The 25913-nt window shown below is 36.6% G+C and overlaps 1 protein-coding gene across 2 annotated transcripts in view; it reads right to left on the bottom strand.

The window, feature by feature from the left end:
• Positions 1–25913, bottom strand: part of NEK4 (NIMA related kinase 4) — a 49150-nt gene that overhangs the window by 7361 nt on the left and 15876 nt on the right. The window contains exons 1-14 of one of the 2 annotated variants that reach the window (XM_031470524.2): positions 23045–23367; positions 21218–21484; positions 20088–20285; positions 19797–19904; positions 18397–18551; positions 16919–17060; positions 14553–14960; positions 10291–10461; positions 9363–9509; positions 8826–8892; positions 7969–8078; positions 6677–6765; positions 5103–5308; positions 4363–4496 (exon numbers count right to left, since the gene is read on the bottom strand). In XM_031470524.2, the coding sequence (XP_031326384.1) occupies positions 4363–4496; positions 5103–5308; positions 6677–6765; positions 7969–8078; positions 8826–8892; positions 9363–9509; positions 10291–10461; positions 14553–14960; positions 16919–17060; positions 18397–18551; positions 19797–19904; positions 20088–20285; positions 21218–21484; positions 23045–23137 (2295 nt within the window). In that variant the 5' untranslated portion in view covers positions 23138–23367. Of the gene's footprint in view, positions 1–4362; positions 4497–5102; positions 5309–6676; positions 6766–7968; positions 8079–8825; positions 8893–9362; positions 9510–10290; positions 10462–14552; positions 14961–16918; positions 17061–18396; positions 18552–19796; positions 19905–20087; positions 20286–21217; positions 21485–23044; positions 23368–25913 lie in introns of those variants that run through there. The other variant, XM_031470525.2, reaches the window with a different exon arrangement.

Genomic DNA, 25913 nt, shown 5'->3' with positions numbered 1-25913 from the left:
GACAACTAGACAGAAGGTAAGAAAACAGAGGACTTGAAAAACACAAAAGCCAACTAGATCTAACAGACATATACAGAACATTCTACCTGACGACAGCAGGATACACATTCTTCTCAAGTACACATGAGACATTTTCCAGGAGTGACATATATATGTTAGGCCACAAATTAAGTCTCAATAGATTAAAAAGGCAGATATCATAAAACGTATCTTCTCTGACCATAGCAGGATGAAGTTAGAAACCAGTAACACAAGGAAACGAGCAAATTCACAAATTTATGGAAATTAAACAACACAATGCATCAAAGAAGAAATCACAAGGGAAATTTAAAATATTGAAAGACAAATGAAAATGAGAACAATATACCAAAACTTATGAGATGCAGCAAGAGTAGTGCTGAGGGTGTAATATATAGCTGTAATTGCGTATGTTAAAAAAGAAAAAAGATCTCAAGTCAACAAACTAACTTATCAACCAGAGAAGTAGAAAAAGAACAAATTAAACCCAAAACTAAAATAAGTAAACAAACCTAATTACCTCCCCCAAAACAAATAAATAAAAACAAAACCCAAAACTAGAAGGAAGGAAATAATGAAGATTATAGCTGAGATGAACAAAATAAGAGTTTACAGAAACAGAGAAAAATCAATAAAACTACAAGTTGGTTCTTCAGAAAGATTAACAAAATTGACAAACCTTTAGCTATACTGAGAAAAAAAAAGACTCGTTACTAACCTCTGAAATGGATTTGGGGCATTACTACCATCTCTATAGGAATAAAAAGGATTCTAGGAGAGTACTATGAATGACTGTATGCCACCAAATTGCACAACTTTGATGAAATGGACTAATTCCAAGAAACATAAAACCTACCAAGACTGAATCATAAGAAGTAGAAAGTCTGAATATATCCATAACTAGCGAGGAGACTGATCAGTAATTTAAATCTCCTGACAAGTAAAGACCCTGGACCTTTGCTGGTGAATTCTGCCAAACATCTGGACAGGAACTGATCTTCCTCAAACTCTTCAGAGTTAAGAACGAGGGGGTTACTTCCTGGCTTATTTTTGAGGCCAGCATTGCCCTGGTGCTAGGGCCAGATAGGGACACTACAATAAAAGAAAAGCATGGACTAATATCCCTTATGAACATTCTCCAACTCATTCTATGAGGTCAGTATTACCCTGATAACAAAAACAGATAAAGATATCACAAGAAAAGAAAACTAAAGACCAATATCTCATGTGAACACAGACACAGAAATGCTCAGCAAAGAACTAGAAATGACTCCAGCAACATATGAGAAGCAGTATACACCATGACTAAGAGGGAATGCAAGATGATTTAACATCCAAAAACCAATTAATGTAACACACCCATATCAATAGAATAAAAACCAAAAACCACACGATCATCTAAATAGAAAGCATTTGACAAACCCAACACCTTTTCATCATTAAAAACACTCAGCAAACCAGGAATAGAAGGGACCTTCTTCAACCTGATAAAGGGCATCTAAGACCTCAGAGTTAACATTATAATTAATGGTGAAACACCAAATGCTTTCTAAGATCAGAAACAAGATAAGGATGTTTACTCTCACCACTTCTATTCAACATTGTACTGGAGGTTCTAGCCAGGGCAATTAGACAAGAAAAAGAAGTAAAAGGCATCCAGATTGGAAAGTAAAACTAACTGTATTCACAGATGACATGGTTATATGTATATAGCAAATTACAAGAAATCTACTAAAAAAAAGGTGGGGGATTATTAAACCCAATAAACAAGGTCAGCAAGGTTACAAGGCCAATATTTTTTTAAGGTCAGTATTTTAAAAATCAAATTTATTTCTATGCTTTTTCAGTGAACAATCCAAAATGAATATAAGAAAATTCCAATTACAACAGTATTAAAAAGAACAAAATACTTAGGAATAGGTTTAACAAAAGACATATAAAACTTATACTCTAGAAACTCAAAGCATGTTTTAAAGAAATTTAAGATCTAAATAAATGGAAAATCATCCCAAGTTCATGGATAAGAAGACTCAATATTGTTAAGATGGCAATGCTCCCCAAACTGATCTGCAGATTCAGGTCAATCCCTGATAAGAATCCCAGCTGGCTTCTTTGTAGAAATTGACAAGGAAATTCTAAAATTCATATAGAATTGCAAGGGACCCAGAACAGCCAAAAGAATCTTGAAAAAGGAGAACAAAGCTAGAGAACTCAACTGATTTCAAAACTTACTCTTACAAAGCAACAGTAAGCAAGACAGTGCAGTATTGGCACAAGGACAGAAATAAAGATGAACTGAATAGAATTGGGAATCCAAAAATAAACCCATGTATGTAAGGCCAATAATTTTTGACAAGGTGATAGAATAGTCTTTTCAGCAAATGGTGGTGAGATAACAGGAGAGCCACATATATAAGAATGAAATTGATCTTTACTTCATTCCATATATAAAAATTAACTCCAAATATATCAGAGACCTAAATGTAAGGACTAAAACTATCAATCTCTTAGAAGAAAGCATGGGGATAAATCTGCATGACCTTGCATCTGTCAATGGATTATTAGATGACACAAAAAATACACGTAACTTTAAGCAGAAAAGTCAGGTAAATTAAACTATAGTTTAGTCAAAGCAAAATTCTATAGGGTCTTTATCAAAATCCCTAAATTTCACAAGGAAATGCAACCGATAGCCAAAATAATTTTGAAACAGAACAAAGTTGGAGAACTCATACTTCCTGATTTCAAAACTTACTACAAAGCTACAGTAATCAAGACAGTGTTGTATAGACAAAAGAATAGACATATAAATCAATGGAACATAACTGAGTTTAGAAATAAACCATTGCATTATGGTCAACTGATTTTCAACAAGGGTGCCAAGACAATTCAATAGGAAAAGAATAGTCTTTTTAACAAGTTGTGCTAGGACAACTGGATATCCACATGCAAAAGAATGAAATTACACAATACAAAAAATTAACTCAAAATGGATTATAGACCTAATTGAGCTTAAATGATAAAACTCTTAGAAGAAAATATAGGAATAAGTCTTCATGACCTTAGGTTAGGCAAAAACCTTCTTAGATATGACACCAAAATCACAAGTGACAAAAAAACCCAAAATAGATAAATTAGACTTCAACAAAATTAAAATCTTTTGGGCTGCAAAGAACATCATCAAGAAAGTTAAAAAAAAAAAAACACTGAATAGAAAAAAAATTTGCAAATCATGTATCTGATAAAGGAATTACTTGTATCCAGAATATATAAAGATAGAATAAAAAGATAAATAACAATTTTAAAATATGTAAAAGTTCAGAATAGGCATGTCTCCAAAAAGATATACAAGTGGCCAACAGGCCTATGAAAGATGCTCAACATCATTAATCATTAGGGAAAAGCAAATAAAAACAATAATGAGATACCAGTTCCCATTTACTAGGATCACTGTAATCAAAATGATGACAATAACAAGTGTTGGCAAGGATGTGGAGGTATCAGAACCCTATGCATTACTGGTGAGAATGCAAAATGGTGCCACCACTTTGGAAAACAGTCTTGCAGTTCTTCAAAATGTTAAATATAGACTTTTCATATGATTCAGTAATTTCCATTCCTGAGAAGATACCCAGGAAAAATGAAAACATATGTCCACGCCAAAACTTGTACATGAATGTTCATAGCAACATTATTCATAATAGACAAAAAGTGGAAACAACCTAACTGTCCATCAGCTAATGAAAAGATAAACAAAATGTGATATAGCCATACAATGGAATATTATTCAGCCATATAAAGGAATGAAGTACATGATGCATGCTACAAGATGGATAAATCTTGAAAACATGCTAAATAAAATAAATCAATCACAAAAAACTACATAGTTTTATATAACTCCATTTAAATGAAATGAAGTGGGGGAGGGTATAGTCCAGTGGTAGAGCACGTGCTGAACATGCATGAGGTCATGGGTTGGATCCTCAGTACCTCAGTTAAATAAAAAATAACAATAATAAATATAAACCTCCCCCCAAACAAACAAAGATAAATAAATGAAATGAAATGTCCCGAAGAAGCAAATCTATAGAGACAGAAATATTATTGGTTGCTTAGGGGTGAAGGGACTGGAGGACAATGGGGAGTGACTGTAAATAAACGGTTTCTTTTGGGGGTAATTAAATGTTCCAGCATTGATTGTGGTGATGGCTGTGAACATACTAAAAACCACTAAATTGTACACTTTAAATAGGTAAAATGTATGGTATGTTAATTATATTTCAAAAGGCTGTTAAAAAAAACTCCATAGCATAAACAGCTGACACAGCTAATGGGGACACTCACCTCTCTCTCCAATTCATCCTCTTCTTCCAAAAGATCATAGACCTGCTCTAAGAGCTGAATCCCCAGGGCCCGAATTACATCAGCTCTCAAGACTTCAACAATTCTTCTGATTTTTTCAGCATCTGGCATGAGAGCTAAAAAGCAATAACAACAACAAGGTAAAATAAATACTTTCATTACTGCAGCAAGAACACAATGGTTTAAAAAAAATTTTTGTCATGGTAAGATTTTCACTTTGACAAGAGTTTGGTTTAATAACTTCACATATTTTTAATGACTGAAATGTATATATGAACTTCATGTCTCACTACTATCTCCTAAACCTAAAAACTACAATTGTCTAATATATGTTTTTTATTTTATTTATTTGGGGGGGGGTAGATTAGGTTTATTTATTTATTTATTTATTTTTAATGGAGGTTCTGGGAATTGAACCTAGGACCTTGTGCGTGCTAGGCATGCACTCTACCACTGAGCTATCCTCCTCTCCTACAATGGTCTAAAGAAAATCCACTTGAAAAATTCAAGCATGTATATTTGTATTTATTTTTAAAAATCAATTTTCATGTAATTTTTCAGGAACACAACTGCTACATAAAATAAGATATATCTTTTATGGAGATACCGAAATGAAATAAGAAAAAAAAACCCCAAAATTATAAGCATTAACTCCTTGATTTGACACATTTCCCCAATAAACATATGCTCCCCAGTTTGGTATAAAACAATAAAGTGACCACCTGAAGACAGCTCTTTAAAATGGAGCTCCTCTGCCTCTTCTGCAACTTTTCCATGAAGTATTAGCGTATCCCGGTACTTCCGATGAAGTTTAAATTCTGACACTGGATCCGGTACTAGGAGATCTTCACAACTTTCTTTAGAGTCCAACTTTAGGGTCTGAGTCATCAACTGTACCAAGTCACTCATTTCATTTGTATGACCTTTTCTGGAAAACAGAAATTCTCTTGTTACTTAATTGGCTTCATGAGAATTTTTCACAGAAATTAGACACAAAACAACCTCTAGGAAGTTCTGCTTCCAAATAGGCAAGTAAGCTCCTACAGATAGACCCTTCAACAAATAAGTATAAACTCTGGACAAAATATGAAAATCAACTATGTGAAAGCAATGGAGAATGTACAAAATTTGCAAGTAGGTTTTGGAGGGGAGTCAATACCTTTTAGCCTCAGGGCAGCTAAAGTACAACAGAAAACTCACAGTCTTTCTGGCCTGCAGAACCAATGGACAGAGTTCGAGACCACCACTGCCACTGGAAAGTTAGAGAGGGATCTTGGAGAGAGCCAGAAAGAAAAGGCCCTGGGTTCTGTGTATAAATTGTGCTCAACTATTTCTAAGTAATTTAACTACATCAAGTACAAAGTTCAAGAATACTTAAAGAAATATAAAAATATCAGCCTAATGGGGTAAAATTGACAATGTCTGGCATCCAATCAAAAGTACCAGAGTGATGGAAATGTTAGCTATCTTGATTGTGGTGGTGGTTTCATTGGTGTATACATCTATCAAAATTCATCAAATTATACACCTGAAATATGTGTAGTTTACCATACAAGAATCATATCACAATAAAGGTGTTAAATTTTTTTAATTAAAGAAAAAAAGACATACAAAACAGGAAAATAGCACACATTTGCGAAGAGAAAAAAAATCAGTTAATACAAACAGATCCAGAAGTGACACAAGTGAGAGAATTAGTAAATAAGGACATTAAAATGGTTACTATAAATGTATTCCATATGATCAAGGTAGAGAAAGCATTAACATTTTAAGGAGAGGCAATGAAGATAAGTAAGACCCACGATGAACTATAAGTGGTAAGTATAATGTGTTAAATACATGAGATGGGATTAACAAATTAGATACTGCAGAAGAAAAGATTAGTGAATTCAAAGATATAGCAATGGAATCTATGAAAAATGGAACAGAGGGAAAAAATTTCTAAAAAAAATGAACACCATCAGTGAACTGGGACAACTTTAAACAATCTAATACACATGTAATTAGAATCCTTAGAGCAGGAGGGAATCCAAAAAATTTTCAAGAAATAGTGGCCAAACTGTTTCCAAATCTGATGAAACCTATACCCACAGATCTAAGGAAACATTCTGTAAGAATTCTGAATGAAAATCAGATGTGTTCACTAGAAGAGGTTTTTAGCTCTAGTATATACCAAAAATCATTTATAACATTATCAATTGCAGTACTACAGGTCTGAATGCTACTATACATGTACATTTACAGTTAATTTAAACAGAAATAATTTATGAAGGAAGACAGAAAAACAAGAACTTACCCTTCCCTGGAATCCCCATCTGATTTATCAGTTGAACTTGTAGAAGAACTTAATTCATCCTCAGAGAGACAATGGGTAGGTTTCCCTTCCTATTAATGTTTGGAAAAACAAAATTCCATATTACAACATAACTAGAATGTAATACATGAGACAGTCTTGGAGGTAATGTCTAGACACAATGTGCACCTAGGTCCAATTTCACTGGAGAACTAATGGATATAAAAATTTAAGTTACTTTACCCAAATGATGTCCCAGTTCACCCATGAAGTTCATAAGTGAAGCCTGAGGAACATCAAGGTGAAGTTTTGTTTGTTTGTTTGCTTTTAAAAAAATTTTAGATGTCTAAAGATATTAAGTTTTTTTTTCCCCATCAAGGTGAAGTTTTATAAGGCCCTGGAAAGTTTCAGCTCTGAAGAAATTTCCCTTCCAGAAGAGAGTGGACAAACAGTTCTGCTATTCCAACTTCTAAGCAGAAGGCTGGTACCATAAAGAATATTGGCATTTTAAACTAAACACAATGCCATCTAAATAAAAGCAACATCAGTTGGCTCACATGTGAGACTCTTTTTTAAATGCTTTAAAGGATTATTTGATATAATTACACACAAACCTTATAACTTGGGAAAATAAAGAGGACCATCTTAATTAGTAAATCAACTAAATCACAGACTATTGCTAAAGAAAAAAAACTTCATTACTTTAAAGGGAAGAATTTTTATTTTTCTTTTTTAAAATAATATGCTCCTAGAAATAACATCAAAAACTAGAATACAGAAAAATGAATACTTATTCCCTGGGTATTATTACACAGAAAAGTAAACGTGAGTTTAAAACTTTGCAATTATCCGTTTAGCCACCAGATGGTGCCCCTACATCATCCCTAGGCAGAAAGGTAAGGTACTTTGATAAACAGGAAACCAAGAAACGATCAGCAAATGAGCCTAAAATCGGGCCAGGTTGGTAGGTATACTAGTAACACAGCAGAATAAACAAACTGTTGCCTAGTGGAAACCGTTTGGAAGTCTTGTTTAAAAGACTATCTAAGAAAGATATTAACCTAGGCTGCCAATTCTTTACAAGAGTGTCTGAAAAATTCATTTCCTAAATGAAGCAAACATAATCCTTTTAATTACTATTGACTAGTTCTTTTCCTTATCAGAGGAGAGTGAAAGGTATAACTTAAGCCAGGACTGTCCCAGAAATAAACAGGGCTTGTATTTATGAGGTTTAATGTATTAGGCTTGCCAGATACAGACATGCCCACCTTTTCCCTTAGGACTATGTAATGTACCTGAGCAACGCTGCAGTCAGAAGACAACCATCGAGAAAGGGTGGGATGGCCTTCCTCTTGTGGTTTCCCTGGCCCCATTACACTCAGAGAGGCTGTCCTCACTGAAGGACCTGAAAAAGTGACCATCCTCAGTGGTTATTCATGGCAGGCTGGCCTCAACAGAAGAGGGCTTTGCACTGGGTGTAGAAGATACCCTGCCAGAGCCAGCCTAGAAGGAACTTCAACAGCATATTCATCATCACTCTGGTATCTGACACCGCAGTTCAAATCTCAGCTCTATGTCTACCAGCCCCAGGACCTTGGGCAAGTTACTTAACCCCTCTAAGCCTCAGTTTCCTCAGCTGCAAAATATGAAATGAGATAATGCCCTTAACATGCTTACCATAATGTTTGAAACAGCCAGCATTCAGTAAGTGGAAACTGCCAGAATATATTATCTTTAGATAATAGTAATAGGAATGATCACAGCCCTCAGCCGAGGGCAGTACCATTCTCCTGGCTTCCTCTCTCTGTTCCTGAGAAGAGAGCACTTGTTTGACCAATAGACTCTGAACATGGAAACAAATTAAACACTCACCCCATTGATTTCCTGTCTGAAATCTCCCAAGAGTTACTGTCACTTTGAGTCCCTCTTGCTCTCTTTAATATCCTCTTCTTCTGATAATACAAGTTTCAGATCCAATACTATGCTGATTTTTTTAAGGCTTGACTAGTAAATTTCAAAAATTCTTCCAAATTGGTTTCCCAAATGGATTACTGATGCTGAAAATCCTTAACACCTCACAATCAGAACCAATGCTATGTCCACAAGCCATGCCAACAACCTTCAATAGATGAAGGAAAGAGAACAACCTTACCTGAGGGGAAGATCTCTTCCTGAGACTGCTTCAGACGCCTCCTTTCTCTTGCTGATAATGGTCGGTCCTTTTAAAGAAAGTCAGAGTTACTTCCATTCCTACTCACTATTCTTATAACACCTACAATGCATAACGTATCAGCCAGCACTACAGGAAAAGACCTTGCACAGGCCTTTAAAAGAGTATCCATTTGAACCCAGTTCACATTATAGTTATAGCTACTAGCTAGGAATGATCACAGCCCTCATTTCGAGGAAATACTCATTTTTCGAAGGGGAAATGGGGAATTTTGCATTTCCTATATTCAGAATCCTCTTCGTCTCCTTAATTAACTGAAAATGACCAGCCCTGGGACTATAGAATCTGTCCACTTCAATCAAAGCTTCTGTTGAGAATCACAAATTTGTTGCTTTCCAGTGATGGCGAAAAGCAAGGCTAAGATGTTTTAACACAGAACTTCATAATATATGCAGGATTTTACAACCAAAAAGCTTTATAAAAGGTTTGAAAAAAAATCCAACACATACTCCCACGAACCTTCGATGATGATATCTCAGTGCTCCTCAATCTTCTCGCACACCCACTGATCACTCTACTTTGGTTTTCAGCATCTTTTTGTGTTGATGTGACATCCACTTTTTCAACAGTAAGAAGAGAAGGCAAAAGACGAGAAGTCTCCTGAAACTTAAATAATGAAAAAGGAGGGGGAGATTATCAGTTTCATAACATCCACCTCGAAAGGCCCTTTATCAGTAAATCTATATACTTGTCAGTGATTTGCTCTCAAAAACTTCAAAACATTGCATTTTGGGCGAAAGAGACTGTCAAAAGTGAAGGACCATAAACAACAAGTTTATGCTGTATAGCACAGGGAGCCATATTCAGTATCTTGTAGTAACCTATGGTGAAGAAGAATATGAGAATGAATGTATGTATGTTCCTATGTGGCTGAAGTATTGTGCTGTACACCAGAAACTGACACAACATTGTAAACTGACTGTACTTCAATAAAAATGATTTTTTTAAAAAAACTGTTGCTATATGGCATTTTAAAATATATTTCAAAAGTATGAAACAATTTAAAAAAAAGTGAAGGACCATTTAAGAAACTTATAGAGAGGGTGCCTGTGAAAGTTACTTCCAGAAATGAGGTGTTGACACGATCTTATGCAGAAATTGAGTGAGAAATTGTTCATCAATATGACACAAGAGAAATCAGAGATTTACCGTAGCCTGTTCCTTTAAGTCTCAAAATGAGCTGTCCATATTTGCTGGAGAAGATAAAATCCTTACTCTGCTTCCAACTCACTGACATTTGAAAACTAATATTTAGAATCTTGCCATTTCCACCCATTTTCATATGCTTCTTGCATTTTGTATGTACCTTTCTGGCAACTGTTAATCATTCTAAATAGGAATGGAGCTTCCTAAAGTCTATTACCCAAGCAGTAGCACAATCACTTACTCCAAAGAGATCTCTGCCGACCTGTCTCTTTTCCCCACTGTGCTCAGTCTGTTCTCTTTTCTTCTGCCGCCGCTGTCGAGACAGGGAAGGTTCAGACCCAGAGCTGTGTGGCTGTAAACCTAAGTGGATTCTGCCTTGTTTTTCTATAACACAGTCACCAGCAACTTGATCCTTAAAAATAATAAATTGAAACAATAAAAAAAAAACACCAAAATAGAATAATTAAGTCTTTTGAACTTCCAAACGGTCAAACCCTCTGTATCTACTTTAAAAATTACAAGTGAAAGAAGGAACTGTCTTTCTCAAAATGAATACTTATTTTCAGTGTTGACAGATAAAGATAAAATGCTGACATCAGTTATCTATATATTCTGGCTCTTTTTCTTTTTTCCTAAATAAAATTATTACTTTAATTAAAATACACAGATTGTTATTAACCTGAACTACTGGTGTTCAATTTAGTTTTTAAATCTTTTTATAAATTTAAATAGGTTTTCTATCCAGAAAACTAACAAATATTTTAAATGAAATCCAATTTAATACACACATACTTCCCGTAAACATTAGTTATCTGGATGTATTCTAAAAAGCACCATGAAAAGACCATTGAGTTAGGATGCAGATGGAGTCATATCTCTCCGAACCTCCGTTTCTTCATCTATAAATGGGTATAATGCCTCACATACACTGCTGAAGGATTAGAGAACATGGTACACTATAGTACTTAGGATATTTCTAGCACATATTAGATGCTCAGAAACCAGAAGCTATTACTAGCAGTTGTAAATATCAAATAAATTAACTTTAAAATTATAAAGACCACCACCGACTCAGTATTTTATTTGAATAGCTGGTTTTAGAAACTAATGTATATCAAATATTAAAATAAAATTGCTTCTTATATTAATTTTTTAATATAATTTTTGACTATCAGAATATCTAAGTTTTCAAGTAGATGGACACTGGTAATTGAATATCATTCAATCCGCACATTTTTATCAAGAGCCCACTACGTGGTGCATTTCAGAAAGAAAAACGAGCAATGTGATATGCTAGTTAAACAAGGATACCCAGATAATAAACAATGACTGATACAATTCTGAAGAGTGAAATAAATGTTTCTCTGCTGGTATTAAGTATAGGCTATTCAAAATAAAGCTTACATATAGATGAGTAATTGAACAAATGACTTAAGGAGTTTCTCCATGAAATCCAAGTGATCCTGAAAAAAAGTTCTTCCACTTTTATCAACAACAAAACAATAATGACATAAAAAAAAAAGAGGAAATGCTGGATATGACATTCTATCAAAGAAAATAAACAGAAAACCTGTTCTAAAAGCCTGGCATAAGGAAGAAATTTGGTCAAGAACAAGACAAGGATGTCCACTCTTATCACCTCTATTCAGCATTGTACTAGAGGTTCTAGCCAAGGCCATTAGGGAAGAAAAGAAATAAATAAAAGAAATCTAGACTGGAAAGAAAGAAGTAAAATTATGTCTATTTGCAGATGATATGATCTTATATTCATAAAATTCTAAGCAGTCCATTATAAAAAAGATACCAGAACCAATAAATGAGTTAAGCAAGGCTGTAGGATACATGGTCAATACATAAAAATTAATTGTATTTCTATGCATAAGCAATGAACATTATGAAAGTGAAGTCATGAAAACAATTCCATTTACAATACTATCAGAAGGAATAAAATATATAGAAATAAATTTAACAAAAGACGTTTAAGATTTATATATTTAAACAATAAACATCATCGTAAGAAATTAAAGAAGACCTGAAGAAAATATAAACCTAGCCTATGTTCATGAGTTGGAAGATATATATTAAGATAGCAATATTCTGCAAATGTTCTACAGATTCAATGAAATTCCCATCAAAATTCCAGCCTTTTTTCAGAAATTGACAAGCTAATCTTAAAATTCATATGGAAATGTAAAATAACCAAAATAATATTGAAAAATAAGAATAAAGTTGGAAGACTTAAATTTCCCAATTCCAAAACTTACTATAAAGCTACAGTAATCAAGATAGTGTGTAACTGATATAAAGACAGACAAATAGATGAGTGATACAGAATTGAGAGTATAAAAATAAATCATTATCTTTATGGTCTATTGATTTTCAATGAGAGTCTCAAGAAAATCCAATGGGAAAAGAATAATCTTTTAACAAATGGTACTGAGACAACTGGATATTTGCATACAAAAGAATGAAGTAGAATCCTTTCTTCACATCATGCACAAAAATTAATTCAAAATGGATCTCCGACCTACATGTAAGAGCTAAAATTATGAACTCAGAAGAAATTATGGGAGAAATCTTCACGACACCAAAACCAAAAGCAACAAAAGGAAAAATAGACAAAATTGGACTGCATCAAAATTTAAAGTGTATGCTCCAAAGGACATGATCAAGAAAGTGAAGACAACCCACAAGATGGAAGACAATATTTTCAAATCTTACATCTGATAAAGGACTGACATCTATAATTGATAAAGAACTCTTACAACTCAATAATAAAAAGATAAATAAATCAATTAAAAACAGCCAAAGGATTTGAATAGTTATTTCTCCAAAAATAGGTACAAAAATGTCCAAGAAGCACACAAAAAGATGCTCAACAACATTAGTGATAAGGGAGGTGCAAATCAAAACCACAGTAAGACACCACTTCACACCCACTAGGGTGGCTAGAATTAAAAAAAAAAAAAAACAAAAAAAACCAGAAAATAAACATTGGTGAGAATGTGGAGAATTTACAGCTCTCACACAATGCTGATAGGAAGTAAAGTGATATAGTTGCTTTGGAAAACAGTTTTGCAGTTCCTCAAAAAGTTAAACATTAGAGTTATAATATGCCCCAGCAATTCCACCCCAAGATATGACTGAAAACATGTCCACACAAAAACTTGTAAATTAATGTACAAAGTAACATTATCCACAGTGAAGAGTGAAAACAACCCGAATGTTTATCAACTGATGAGTGGATAAATAAAATATGAAATATACATATGACAGATTTTATTTGGCAATAAAAAGGAATGAAATACTGGTATATGCTATAACATGGATACAACCTTGAAAACATTATGCTAAATAAAAGAAGTCAGATGTAAAAGGCCATATATTGTATGATTACATTTATAGGAAATATTGAAAATAGGCAAATCCATACAGACAATGGTTGCCAAGGGCTGGGGACAAGGAGGACTGGAGAGTGACCAATATTGAGTATGGGGTTTCTTTTTGAGGTGACGGAAATGTTCTGGAATTAGATAGTGGTGATGATTGTACAATTTTATAAATATACTAAAAACACTGAATTGGTACTTAAAAATTTTTTTTTAATAATTACAGAGGAAATAGAAGAAGCAAATGTGAATATAATTGGACAGTCAAGCAGAACAAGCAGGACACATATAATTTTATCTATTAAGTACTAAGGATTCCAGTGTTCAGAGAACACTTAAGACTATATTTTGGTTTCAAACCAAAGAGTTTAAACGAAAAGAGCATTACAGTTGTACTTTTCCATAAAAACAAAACCTTATTAAAAACATCTGAATATAAATGTATAAAATAGTTTTATATATGAGGATGTTAAATATGAAAACATATGTAATATATAACATTTAAATATATATAGCATAGATTATAAAATATAGTCAATAGACATATTAAATGCATTTTTAAACATTTTACACATAAAAATGTAAAGTTAATCAAATATTCTGACTTTCTCTCCAATCCTCAGCTATTACCATGCTTCATCTAATTAAGGCTTCTTTCCAAATTCAAGTAGAAAATAAACTTTAAATTTACTCAGAATAGTCTCTTAGTATCAAAATCTTTTTGTTCCATTCCTTTTCTTTTCTTCTTCCTTCTCCTGTGGTTCCAACACATAATTTTTTAAATTCCATAACTTAAAAAATCAGATCAATCCACTTTCAAAAGCAAGAAAGAATATTATATTATCTAATTGTTGGAAACTACCCATCCACTTGAAGGACTAAGGAAGAATGTTCTAGAAATAAGAAAAAATACACAAATGGTAAATGGCAAGTACCCTACACCAGGGCAGAGAAGGGTCCTATTCTTTGGCTTCTATTAAGTTTAAACTCTTACATGGGAATAACTGATTTTCCTAACACTACAATTAAAAGCACAACCAATGAACACAATGCACACCTTTGTAAACACACTTCCCGATCTCTCTGAAACCAGCATCTTGTTCTTATCACTCACCTGGTCTTTTGGTAAATTTTGGTCTTTGTTTAGGGGCTGCAGAGGCTTCACTGGGACATTCCCTTCTTCAGCGACATTGTTAGAGGACCCTGTGGGAACTTGGTTTCCAGGTTGAACACTGGACTTAGTGTTTTCTTGCAGCCTTTCCTTCGCTTGAGAAATGTTACATTTACCGTCCAGCTGATTAAAGACATCTAAGTGTCCTGGCTGATTCTCTTGAAATAAGCCGTCGTTCACTGAGTCCCTCCTTTCTGCAGGTAAGATGTCAATATTCACCCTACTGATCGTGGCTAGTGATTCTGTGGTATTGCTCACGTCTGGTTTGCAGGTATGGCCTTTCAGACCTGTAGGTGTCTTCAAGGGGCCAACGATTATGGGTTTTTCCTGGGACAAACATTTACCTTCATCCTGAGTGAAAACATGCTTCCATGTTATTTTATCACTCCTCACACCACATGCAAAAACTAACTCAAAATGGAACAACAGGTTCCTCAGAAAGTTAAACATGGAATAACCATATGACCCAGCAATCCCACTCCCAGGTATGCACCCCCAAAACTGAAAGTAGGGACTCAAACAGATATTGGTGCACCAAGGCTTACAGCAGCATTATTCACAATGATCAAAAGATGGAAACAACGCAAATGTCCATTAGCACGTGAATGGATAAACAAAATGTGGTATATACATACCATGGAATATTATAAAGCCTGCTAGATGAAATAAGCTAGACACAAGAGGACAAAAGTTGCATGATTTCATCTATATGAGTTACCTAAAACAGGCAAATTCACAGAGACAAAAAGTAGATTAGAGATTACCAGGGCCTGGGAGTAGGAACAATAGGGAGTTATTGCTTAATGGGTACAGAGTTTCTTTTTGGAATGATGAAAAGGTTTTGGAAGATACGGTGATGGCTTCACAACACTGTGAATGTAATTAAGAGCACTGAATTGGATGCTTAAAAATAGTTCAAAATGGCAAATTTTATGTTATATATATTTCACCATAATAAAAAAATTTTAGTGGATCAATAACCTAAATATAAGAGGTAAAACTATAAACTCCTAGAAGAAAACACAGGCATACAACTTCACAACCTTGGATTTGGGAAAGGATTCTTAAATATAAGCATGGGCAATGAAAGAAAAAACAGATAAACTGGACTTCATCAAAATTTAAAACATTTGTGCATAAAAGGACATCATCAGGAAAGTAACAGGACAACCCACAGAATGGGAGGAAATATTTGTAAATCATATATCTGATGAGGGTCTAGTACCCATAATGTAGAAAGAACTCTTAGAACTCAACAATAAAAAAAAACAATTAAAAAATGGGCAAATGACTTAACAGACATTTCTCCAAAGAAGGCATTTAAATGGTCAACAAGTTCTATGTCATTAGTCATTAGGGAAATGCAAATCAAAACCAAATGAGATACTACTTCACATCTAATAGGATGGCTAGAATCAGAAAAACAGAAAAAAACAAGAGTTGGAGAAGTTGTAGAGAACTTGGAATTTTCATGGATTGCTAGAAATGTGAAATGGTGCAACCACTACGAAAAAACAGTGTGACCATTCCTCAGAAAGTTATACATAGAATTACCATATGACCCAGCAATTCCTCTCCTAGGTATATACCCAAAAGAACTGAAAACAGGTACTCAAATAAATATTGTACAAAAATGTTCACAGCAATAGCCAAAAGGTGAAAACAACCAAATATCTACGAATGAATGAATGGATGAACAAATTGTGGTATATACACACAATGGAGTATTTTTCAGACAGAAAAATAAATGAAGTATTTATACATGCTATGTGGATGAACCTCAAAAACATGCTAAGTGAAAGAAGCCAGGTACAAAAGGTTACATACTGTATGATTCCATTTATATCAAATATCCATAATAGGCAAACCCATACAAACAGAAAACACACTGGTGTTTTCTAGGGGCTGGATGGAGGGAATAAGAGGTGACTATTTAATGGGTATGGGGTTTCCTTTTGGATGATGAAAAGTTGTGGAACGAGACAGAGGTGATGGGTGCACAATATTGTGAACGTACGGAATACAATTAATTGTTCACTTTAAAATGGTTAACTTTATGTTATATAAATTTCACTTCAATTAAAAAAAAGTCAAAGTTATTACAGAACCAACTCCATAAACATTTTAATAGGCCACTTTGAATAAAGTGGGCTAAATTAATCACCACTGGTATTCTTTCCTTAAAATACAAATTAATTACACAACAGAATCTCTAGTGAAGCCTAATCATTTCACATAGAATAATTAGTTTACATAACCTATCATTTTAATAAGTTTCTAGAACATATATCCTTTAAAAAGAAACATACCATTATATATGTTTTGGGGCCCTCAGAAGATTGTGGTAGGTGGGGAATTACTTCATGATTTGATTCAGTGTTTCCAGAAACCACTGGAGTCACAGGCTTGGATTTAGAGCCACCATTTTTAATATTATTTTTGGAGGTTTTTCTTTATGAGGGAGAAAAGAAAAAGTTATTATCAATACAGTGAAGATTAAAGGTTTCTATGTATAAAAGGAAAATGTGCATAAGTATTACACTCCCTTATAGAACTGCTCCATTTAGAAAGAAAGGTCTTCTAAAAACCAGGGGGCATTCTACAAAACACATGACTAGCAATCTTCAAAAAGAATCAAGGTCATAAAAAACAAAAAAAGTGAGAAACTGTCACAGACCCAAGTTGACTAAGGAGAAATGAGAACTAAATGTAATATGGTATCCTGGATTGGATCCTGGAACAGAAAAAAGACATCAGCAGAAAAACTGATGAAACCCAAATAAAGTCTAGAGTTGAGTCAACATAAGGAACTAATGTTGTTTTCTTAGTTCTGACAAATGTACCTTGGTAACGTAAGACATTGATAGGAGAAACTGGGTGAGGGGTACACACAAACTCTCTGTACTATCTCTGGAACGTTTCTATAAATATATTATTCCAAAATTTTATATCTATGAAAAATTGCCTCACAATCAGAAGTACCAGGATAATTTTCAAGTTTCACATTATATTAATACCACAATTACTTTGCCGAGTGTGAGAGTACAAATGATTGGTACACTCAGCTTTGACTTGCAAAATAAATGTATACAGGAGTAATGTCCCCAGCTGTTTAAGTGTGATAGTTTACAACTCAGCTAAACCTCTGGAGAATTCAAAGGAGCGCACCAGAGCTGCAGAAGGCCAAAGGTCTGTTTGGTGGGAAGTTATAGGCAATGTAAACAAAAAGATGATCCTTCTTTATCCCCTGGGGACTCTCTAGCTTTGCCTCCCAAATTTAACATGTCAAAAGGCACAGACTGTGATGGTCTCATCCAGCTCTTAGCTATTTAGCAAAAGTAGGCCTTGCAAGTCAAATAAAGAATTCTTATCCCCTTGAGAAGTTACAGCAGTGAATAGGGAAACTTATAAAAGCTCTCTGAAATTCGGCTACTGTTCTTAAAATGTGGCTATTATCTTACATAGTACATAATGCAACAGGCTTCTTAGACAATCTCTCATTTTAATAAGATTTCTGAAACATAAGTCCTCTTAAAAGAATCATACTCAATATGTCTCAGAACTCTGAGGAATGTGAAAGGGATTCTCCAAAAGGTTCCTTAGATTTCTGATTTTAGCAACAACAACAAAAAAACTCAACACTTGTCTAATCATTCAATTCTACTTCATGTTTAAAAAAAAAAACTCACTATAAATTAAAATGATAGGAAATATTATGAAAATTATAGAAGCCACCCTCTTTTATTTCATCTACTTAGCCCAGCTATTAGCAAGGGAAGTATCTTACGCCTTTGTGGCCTCCAAAAACAAGGAGATTTGGCGTTTTATGTAAGGCTGCCTCAGGATGCTCCTCACAGAAGGTCTTTCTTCAGGCCTTTTGCTCAGCATGGTTCTTATCAGTTCTGCCAGCTCTGGGCTATAATCTTTTGGCATTGGTGGCAGCTACAAAGAGAAATAATACCACAATTATGACTAATGGTCTTGTGAAGCAAGGTAAAAGAAAGCAGAGGTTTCCCAATATTTATTTAAAATCATTATCCACAGAAGCAGAAAATACCAGTTTATGTGTCCTGGTTACAACAGCAAGTTGTAAGATTATAAAAGTATATCCTTCAAACCAGCAGTTCCTTTGAGGATTCTCTCCTTCAGAAATAAGAGTAGGAGTTTCTAAAGATTTATGTACCAGGATATTCACTGCAGTATTGTTCTCGTAGCAGGGAACAACTGAAAACAATGTACATGGCCACCCATAGGGTACTTGTGGAATAGAGTATGGTACACCCTTGTAATAAAATACTAGGCAGCCTTTAAAAAATAAAAGACTTACAGGTATGACCTAGAAAGATGTCTCTCGTATATTTAGTCCAAAAAGCAGATTGTGTATCAGTGTGTGTAGCCTGATTCCACTTCAGTCACTTTTTTAAAGTATACATGCATATACACACCCAGAGTTATGTCTGTATAAAGACAGGGGGAAGCCGGGAAGGAAGGCTACACACCAAACTGTTAGCAATGGTTATCATCAGGGGATGGAAATCAATGGACAGAAAAGGGAATTTCACTCCTTTCTTGTTCAATTCTTTAAGTAGCAGAATTATGGGCCAATTTTTACTTTTTTTGGATTGTTTAATATTTTTCAAGTTAAAAAATTAAATGAGTCTTGGTACAATATTAAAATCAGTTTGTGATTTATAGTTTTAAAACTTAACACTGCAGGGGGCAACCAGCCTCATGAAATTAACATACAAAGTTGGTCATTCTAGCATCTATACCAAAGACAATGCTTTATGCCATTTTTAACTGGTTGCTAGTGATTGTGACAATTATCAAAGGAGCAACAAGTTCAAACAGAGTAGACTCATTTTAAATGGGGCTTAAAAAATAACCATAAACTGCTTAGAAGAAGCTACCAATAGTCTCTCAGAGCACCTGCAAATCCTGTGGCTACCAGGTGGTGGTTTTCAAGAAGCCAATACTTCAGAGCCACAGAGCCACCTTTATAAATTAATATTAAAAAAAATCAATCCTATCTCTTCCTGTTCAACCTTCCCCACAGAACGGACCCATCATTCTTAACTGTCCACACAACATCAATGATTACTCCCTTTTGCCAGTAGCTACGTACAAAGCTGCATTAAATTAACCTTGCTCCAAATATGAAAAACAATTAGTTTCAGAACTCTTTACCTTTCCTTCAATAATCCGATAAACTAATGAATTCATGTCTTTTGCATTAAAGGCATGCTTCAGGGTGGCCATTTCATAAACACAGCATCCCAGAGCCCAGACATCAGACTAGAAAATAAAAATAGTAAGTGGTTAAATATCAGAATGCCTTATTTACTTTTTTCCTCTTTAAAAAAAAAGGCATTTGCCTTAAACCAATTCAGAGAGTTCTTCTGACTATTCTGATGGGTTCTGAAATTATGAATACTGTCCTAGAGACGAGGTGAGCTGGCGTACACAGCTCAATCCTACCTTATAGTTGTAGGGTTTGTTTGAGAACAATTCAGGGCTCATGTAGTAGGGTGTGCCAATGAGGGTGCTAGCCATGTCACAGTGGTTCTCTAGCACTCGGGCAATTCCTAGGTCGCCCACTTTGATGATGTTTGTTCTTGTCAGGAAGACATTTTGAGTTTTCAGATCTCGGTGAAGGATGTGTTTTTCATGTAAATACTGAGGACAGAAATAAAATTTTATTAAATATCTACTTATTTATTCCTGACTTCTTATATACCATCAACAATTGTATAAGTTAAAGGGCCTCAGTTACCTATACATCAAAATACTGTTTTATAATCTTTAAATTAAAAACTTAATTTACAACTTTCTAAAGTAAGAAATTAAGTTCCATGCATTACTTTGCCCAATTTCCTTCACAACTGTTCCCTGGTGCCTTGACAACTATACCATTTAGCATTATATGGATCCAGTTTAAAAATATGCTTAAAAAGTCCCTCTTGAGGTAGAAAGACAACTTATACAAGGTTAGATGCACATCTCTATCAGACTCATGAAATCTTCAGCATAATACATTTTCAAATATAACAAGATCACTTTTATTTAGAGAGAGTGTCTTAGGATTTAAACAACAAGGTCAATTAATTCTGGACAAGTCTGCCCAGCTCCAGAGTGGTATTTCATAAACAGTCTCAGTTTTGAATATGTGTATATTAAAACACAAACATGTTTCACATTTCCACTCACTCTACACAGCAGGGTTAAAGCCCAGATCCCCACAGTGTAGGCATATTAATTAGCCCAACCACCATTCAGTATGACATAGCTGACCAACGATAGCAATGTTATCAACAGTGACAACAAACATGGTCATACCAACTCAGGGCCCTTTACTATACATATTAAATGAACACAGAACTGGCTTCTCTGACAATCAGACAAAATCCATGTCTGCTTCAACATAGATATCACTCATTCAGAAACATTCTAATGCTACAGCAAGAGGGACTAAGTCCACTTCATAAATGGATTTTTAAAAGAATACATTTTTTTTCCCTGTAAACATTTGGGGAATTATTTTCCTAAAATACACCAGCCATCCACCTGTCACCTGGGAGCAAGTGGGATGCTGTGAGTTCTGCAAGTACCTGCAGAGCCATGGCGATCTGAACAAACCACTCCACCACCTGACTCTCAGGCAGAAGCCTCCCCTTCTGCTCTTTGAGCTTTTGGTACAGATCACCTCCTTCACAGAAGCCCATGACGATGTACAGCAGACCATCCCCTCCTTCCCATGACTCTTTGTAGGTAACAATATTAGGGTGCTTCAGCTGGGACAAGAGCTGAGCTTCCTGTTCAGCAGCTCGTCGCTCCCGGCTGGAGGCATTTCGGAGGTTCAGCTTTTTGATGACATACTACAAGGAAAACATGTGTTTTTACAACATGCAAACAAACAGTATTACAGATTCAAAAGTATTTAAGCGTTCTCCTGAGTGTCCTCAAAACCAAACTTCTGGAGCCTGCCACATAACTTACTCATTTTGTTATTCACAAAGCACAAAACTGGAATAAAGATTTGTTATCACTCATGATACTTTTTGCAGATTAAACTTATAGCAGGGTGGGGGGGATGGCACAAAAAATTATACCCTTCCCTCTGTATTTTACAATTTCATTAATGGCTAAAAATGAGTCCAAGTTAACATACCACTGAATCAATCATAAAATCTGTGGTAGAGATTCTTTAACCTCTAAGTTCTCCCTACAAAGATGCATATAACATGGCTCGAATATACATCTGCAGACAAAATGGGTCCATGGATTGCACTGGATACACAAAAGGATCTGTGGCCCAATAAGGCTAAATACCACATATCCTCAACATCCAAAATTATTCTCACTTTAAAAAAAAAATCAGTATCGTCCAACAGACATACAACTCATTATTTAACAAACACAATCATAAATGTGCTTTGTAAAATGTAAACTCCTGCTCAAATCCAATGATCCCCTCCCCATTGCCTACTGAATAAATCTCTTATGCCTGAGCTTGTGTTCAAGGCAGAGTGATCAGTACCTGAGACGGAAAAATAGGCCAGAGGACCTTACACTTATGGGGACATCTCCTCTCAGCTTGTCCGGGGCAGTCCCATTGTCCTGGTGTAATATTAATAGTGCATCCTTTCAGAGGAATATCCAGTTTGTACAATACATTATACGGTCACACTATTTATAAACCACATTAAAGAACTGGCTCATTACCCTGAGGGTAATGGGACAAAGTGCAACATCAAAGGCAAATTTTAGAATGATCACTGAGACTGCAATGAAAGTGATGTATTGGAGAAGGGCAAGTCCTGTGGCAGGGAGGGCCAGCAGGAGGCCATGGCCATAGCTTAACTAGAGATAATGATATTCGGGATTGGGGAGGTACCCGTGGAAATGAAGAAGAGGCCAGTTGGCTAAGCGGACAGACGAATAGCGAGTGGGGTGGGGTAGGGGAAGGGAAGGGAAGGGAGGATCCCAGAATGACTCCCAAGTGCCCAGCTTGGGCAACTGGCTGGTTGGTGGTGCTCCTCCCCGAAATAGAAACCGTGAGAGCAGGTTTGGAGGGAAGGTTGATGAGCCGAGTTTTGAGAGTCCAGCGGTCCCCAGGTCAACGTAATACAGGGCCTTCACTGACGGAGGATTACTGGCCAAGGGCCATTAGGTCCTGGGAATGCATGCTCTCACGGAATAGTCAGGAGTGACGGGAAGGTGTGCACCGACTAGTGCCACAAAAGAGAACTTCAGGGAGTTTGGGGGGCACATATGACAGGAAGGCCTGGCCTAGTTTTGGTGGTCTGGGGCGATTCCCCTGAGGAAGTGCCATCCGAAATGCGTCCCCTTCAGATAGGCGGGGCCCAGCCTTTGGACCGCGCCGTCGGCGAACCGCTGCCTGCCCCCGTCCCCTGCCGGCCCCCAACCCCGCCGACCTGCCTGCCGTCCTGCCGGTGCCTCACGAGCGTCACCTCCCCGTAGCTGCCCCTGCCCACGACCCGTAGGTAGCAGTAGGCGGTCAGGGGCATGATCCCGGCGCGTGCCCACAGTCGGGATACGGCAGCAGCGGCGGGCGGGGCGGTGAGCGGCAGCGGGAGGCCCGGCTCATGCCCGAGAGGCTATGGTGCAGGCGGCTGCTGGGGCGGCAGGGCCTGGGCGCCAGACCGAAGGCCCGACCCACGGCGACGCCGCTGCCATAGCGATCGATCCCGGAGGGCGCAGCCACGCGCATGCTCCACGGCCCGGAGGACCCACCACAGAGCAGAGACGCCAGGCGGCCAGAGCGACTCGGCCGGGCCTGCGCGCGCAATCTGGGCCTCGGTTCCATTGCCGGAACTTGCGGTTTGCCTGCAACAATAGCATCATGAACGCTTCCGCTCATTGAGCGTTTACTTGTTATAAGCTCTTTGAAGTATTGTTCATTGCCTCCGCAACTATTTACTGACTGCTTACCAAGTTTCAGGCCGCCAAACCCCTGCCCTCCAGGAGCTCATATTCTCATGGGAAGGGGCGAGGGGGGCACTAAATTCTTTTAAGTAATGTTTGTTATATTTGCTTTATTACATCCAGCAATCCGTCTTATTTTTCACGCACTGAAAGATAAATTGAAGATACCAGTACCCTTCATCCCTAAATACTTAAGCTTGCATGTTGAGAACTGCAAAGAACTCTCAGAAGAACTCCATTCAAACCCCTGCAGTAGTGACTGGACCAAATTCTGGCATGGTTTCTAATAGCTTAAAGCAGTTTCCCTAAGAGGGGCCGTCCACCTTTAAAGCTCAAAGCCCACCTGTAAAAGCTCAGAACTGCCAAGAGAATTTTGTTTGTTCCAGCCAACACCTCCCTTACCAGAACAATTACCTTAAAAAGCTTAAAATTATGAATCCATCATATATGTGTGTGTGTGTATGTATGTGTATATATATATCCTATAACTCAGGAGTATCTTTCTTAAGGACCTAAAATCCAACCCTTTGAAATGTGTTTTTTGTTGTTGTTTTGTCTTTTGCCTATATCCAAGAACCAATTTTTGCCCAGTTGGGGACAATATTGCCCCTGTTGAGAAAGAATAATACAGAGCATACTTTTGTTTAAAAAAAATCAACTGAGTAAATTTCAAAGCTCTTGTGGGCCTTATTCAACATGAATTGGGTAGCATACCATTTAGCAGATAGAAAGGAACTCTGAGGAGCTATACAAAATGAAAGACTTTTATAAGCAGAAGGGAGTATAGAATAGGGAAGTTATACCAGTAAAAAGTGGGTTGGTTGTGGGAAGATCACTTTCCTTTAAGGCATGCCAGGGGTCTATCAGGCAGATTACCTCACTAGTGCTGACCAGGTAATTCATGACTGACTGGTTTAAGATTCCATTTCTGGGAGAAGCAGAAACTGTAATTAAGTGTCAGTTTGGCGACATGGGTCTTAGCATAAGTGACCCCATTTGGGGCTTGTTTTCTTGTTTTCAGCAATATCCCCCTTTTGATCAGACTCTCAGCTTGAGAGATGTGATCAAAATTTAAGCCATTAGTGCTACTCCCAACTACTGCTCTGAAGTTTTCCCAGTTTCTGCTGATCCTGTGTGGTAGTCACAGGTCATGATGTCTTTATGCTGAATATCTCTGTGGTTTTCACAGTTGACAACTTCAAGTTCACGTTCTTTATTGCAGTCATTCTCTTTGTTCCTCTTCTGACATTCTAGTCTTAGGGAGGTCATTTGTATGGTGGTTGGCAGCTGCATTCATCCAGTTAAAGCTTTTGAGAGAATACAAGAAGACAATCTGATTATTATAAGCAGAATAACTCCCAATGTCTGTAGTGCACTTTAGAGCCATGGTCTCCAAGACCCAAACCAATAAAAATCAAGTAAGTCAAAAAGAGACCCTGTTGAAGGAGTCATTTTCCTAACTGGCTTGTTCAGCAATCTTATGTAGCTGAGTCTCAACTTCCCCAGAAATGTTAATCTAGGTGCAGCAAGTAGTGTTGGCCACAGTACAGACACCTCCATGCCCAGCTAAATGATAATCAAAGGCTATCACATTATCAAAAACTACTTTGGCCTGAGGGTCTAGGGACCTTTTTGGGGCAGCTATTGCTTTAGCAGCAGATTCTGCAATGTTTTCAAGAGTTAAGAAGAGATACCTGATCATAGCCTCACTTGCAATTACTCCTAGCCAAGGGAATCAAAGGAAACTAATTTTGATTCATGAATGCCTTGTGTTAATTCCCATTTGAGTCTGTGACTCAGGACTGGAAAGGTGACAGTCATGGAGACCAGTAAAACTTAAGGGTCTGTAGACCACACAGGCATTTTTATTCTGGCTACCCTTCCCTTGTGTCCCCTTCTTTGTCCAGAGCCTGGATGCAAGTTTCCCCAGGTTTGGGGCTGTCAATCAGACACAGGGAAATGGACTCCCGGGGTTACGATGTCTGACATGATAGAGAGGTGGCTGAGTTTTTTCCTGAGAAACTGAGGCACTGGAAATCAGGAAGAAGTTTGTGGCAGGCAGAACTACAGAATCATCAGCATGTGGCAAGTCTAACAGTTGTTTGGATTTTGGATTACCTCCCTTTGAAGGGGCCTGAGACCTTCATGATATAAGAATTAGGAAAAGGATGGTCAGAGAGGGAAGGAGGAATAGAAATTGTCCTTAATCTAGTGTCTTGACAGGAGGCAGTCTACCTCAATATTGGCCACTTCTTTTTCTTGATTTTGAGGTCTCCAGCTGGTGTGCACTTCAGAATGTGAAGGAGCCCTTTTTAATTGGGACATGTGGATGCACTGTTCAAGTCCCTGAAGTTTGGC

Source organism: Camelus dromedarius, chromosome 17 (genome assembly GCF_036321535.1).
Source record: "Camelus dromedarius isolate mCamDro1 chromosome 17, mCamDro1.pat, whole genome shotgun sequence".
Taxonomy (NCBI): domain Eukaryota; kingdom Metazoa; phylum Chordata; class Mammalia; order Artiodactyla; family Camelidae; genus Camelus; species Camelus dromedarius.
Note: the sequence above shows the minus strand (reverse complement) of the source record. Positions and strands in the feature narration are given on the sequence as shown.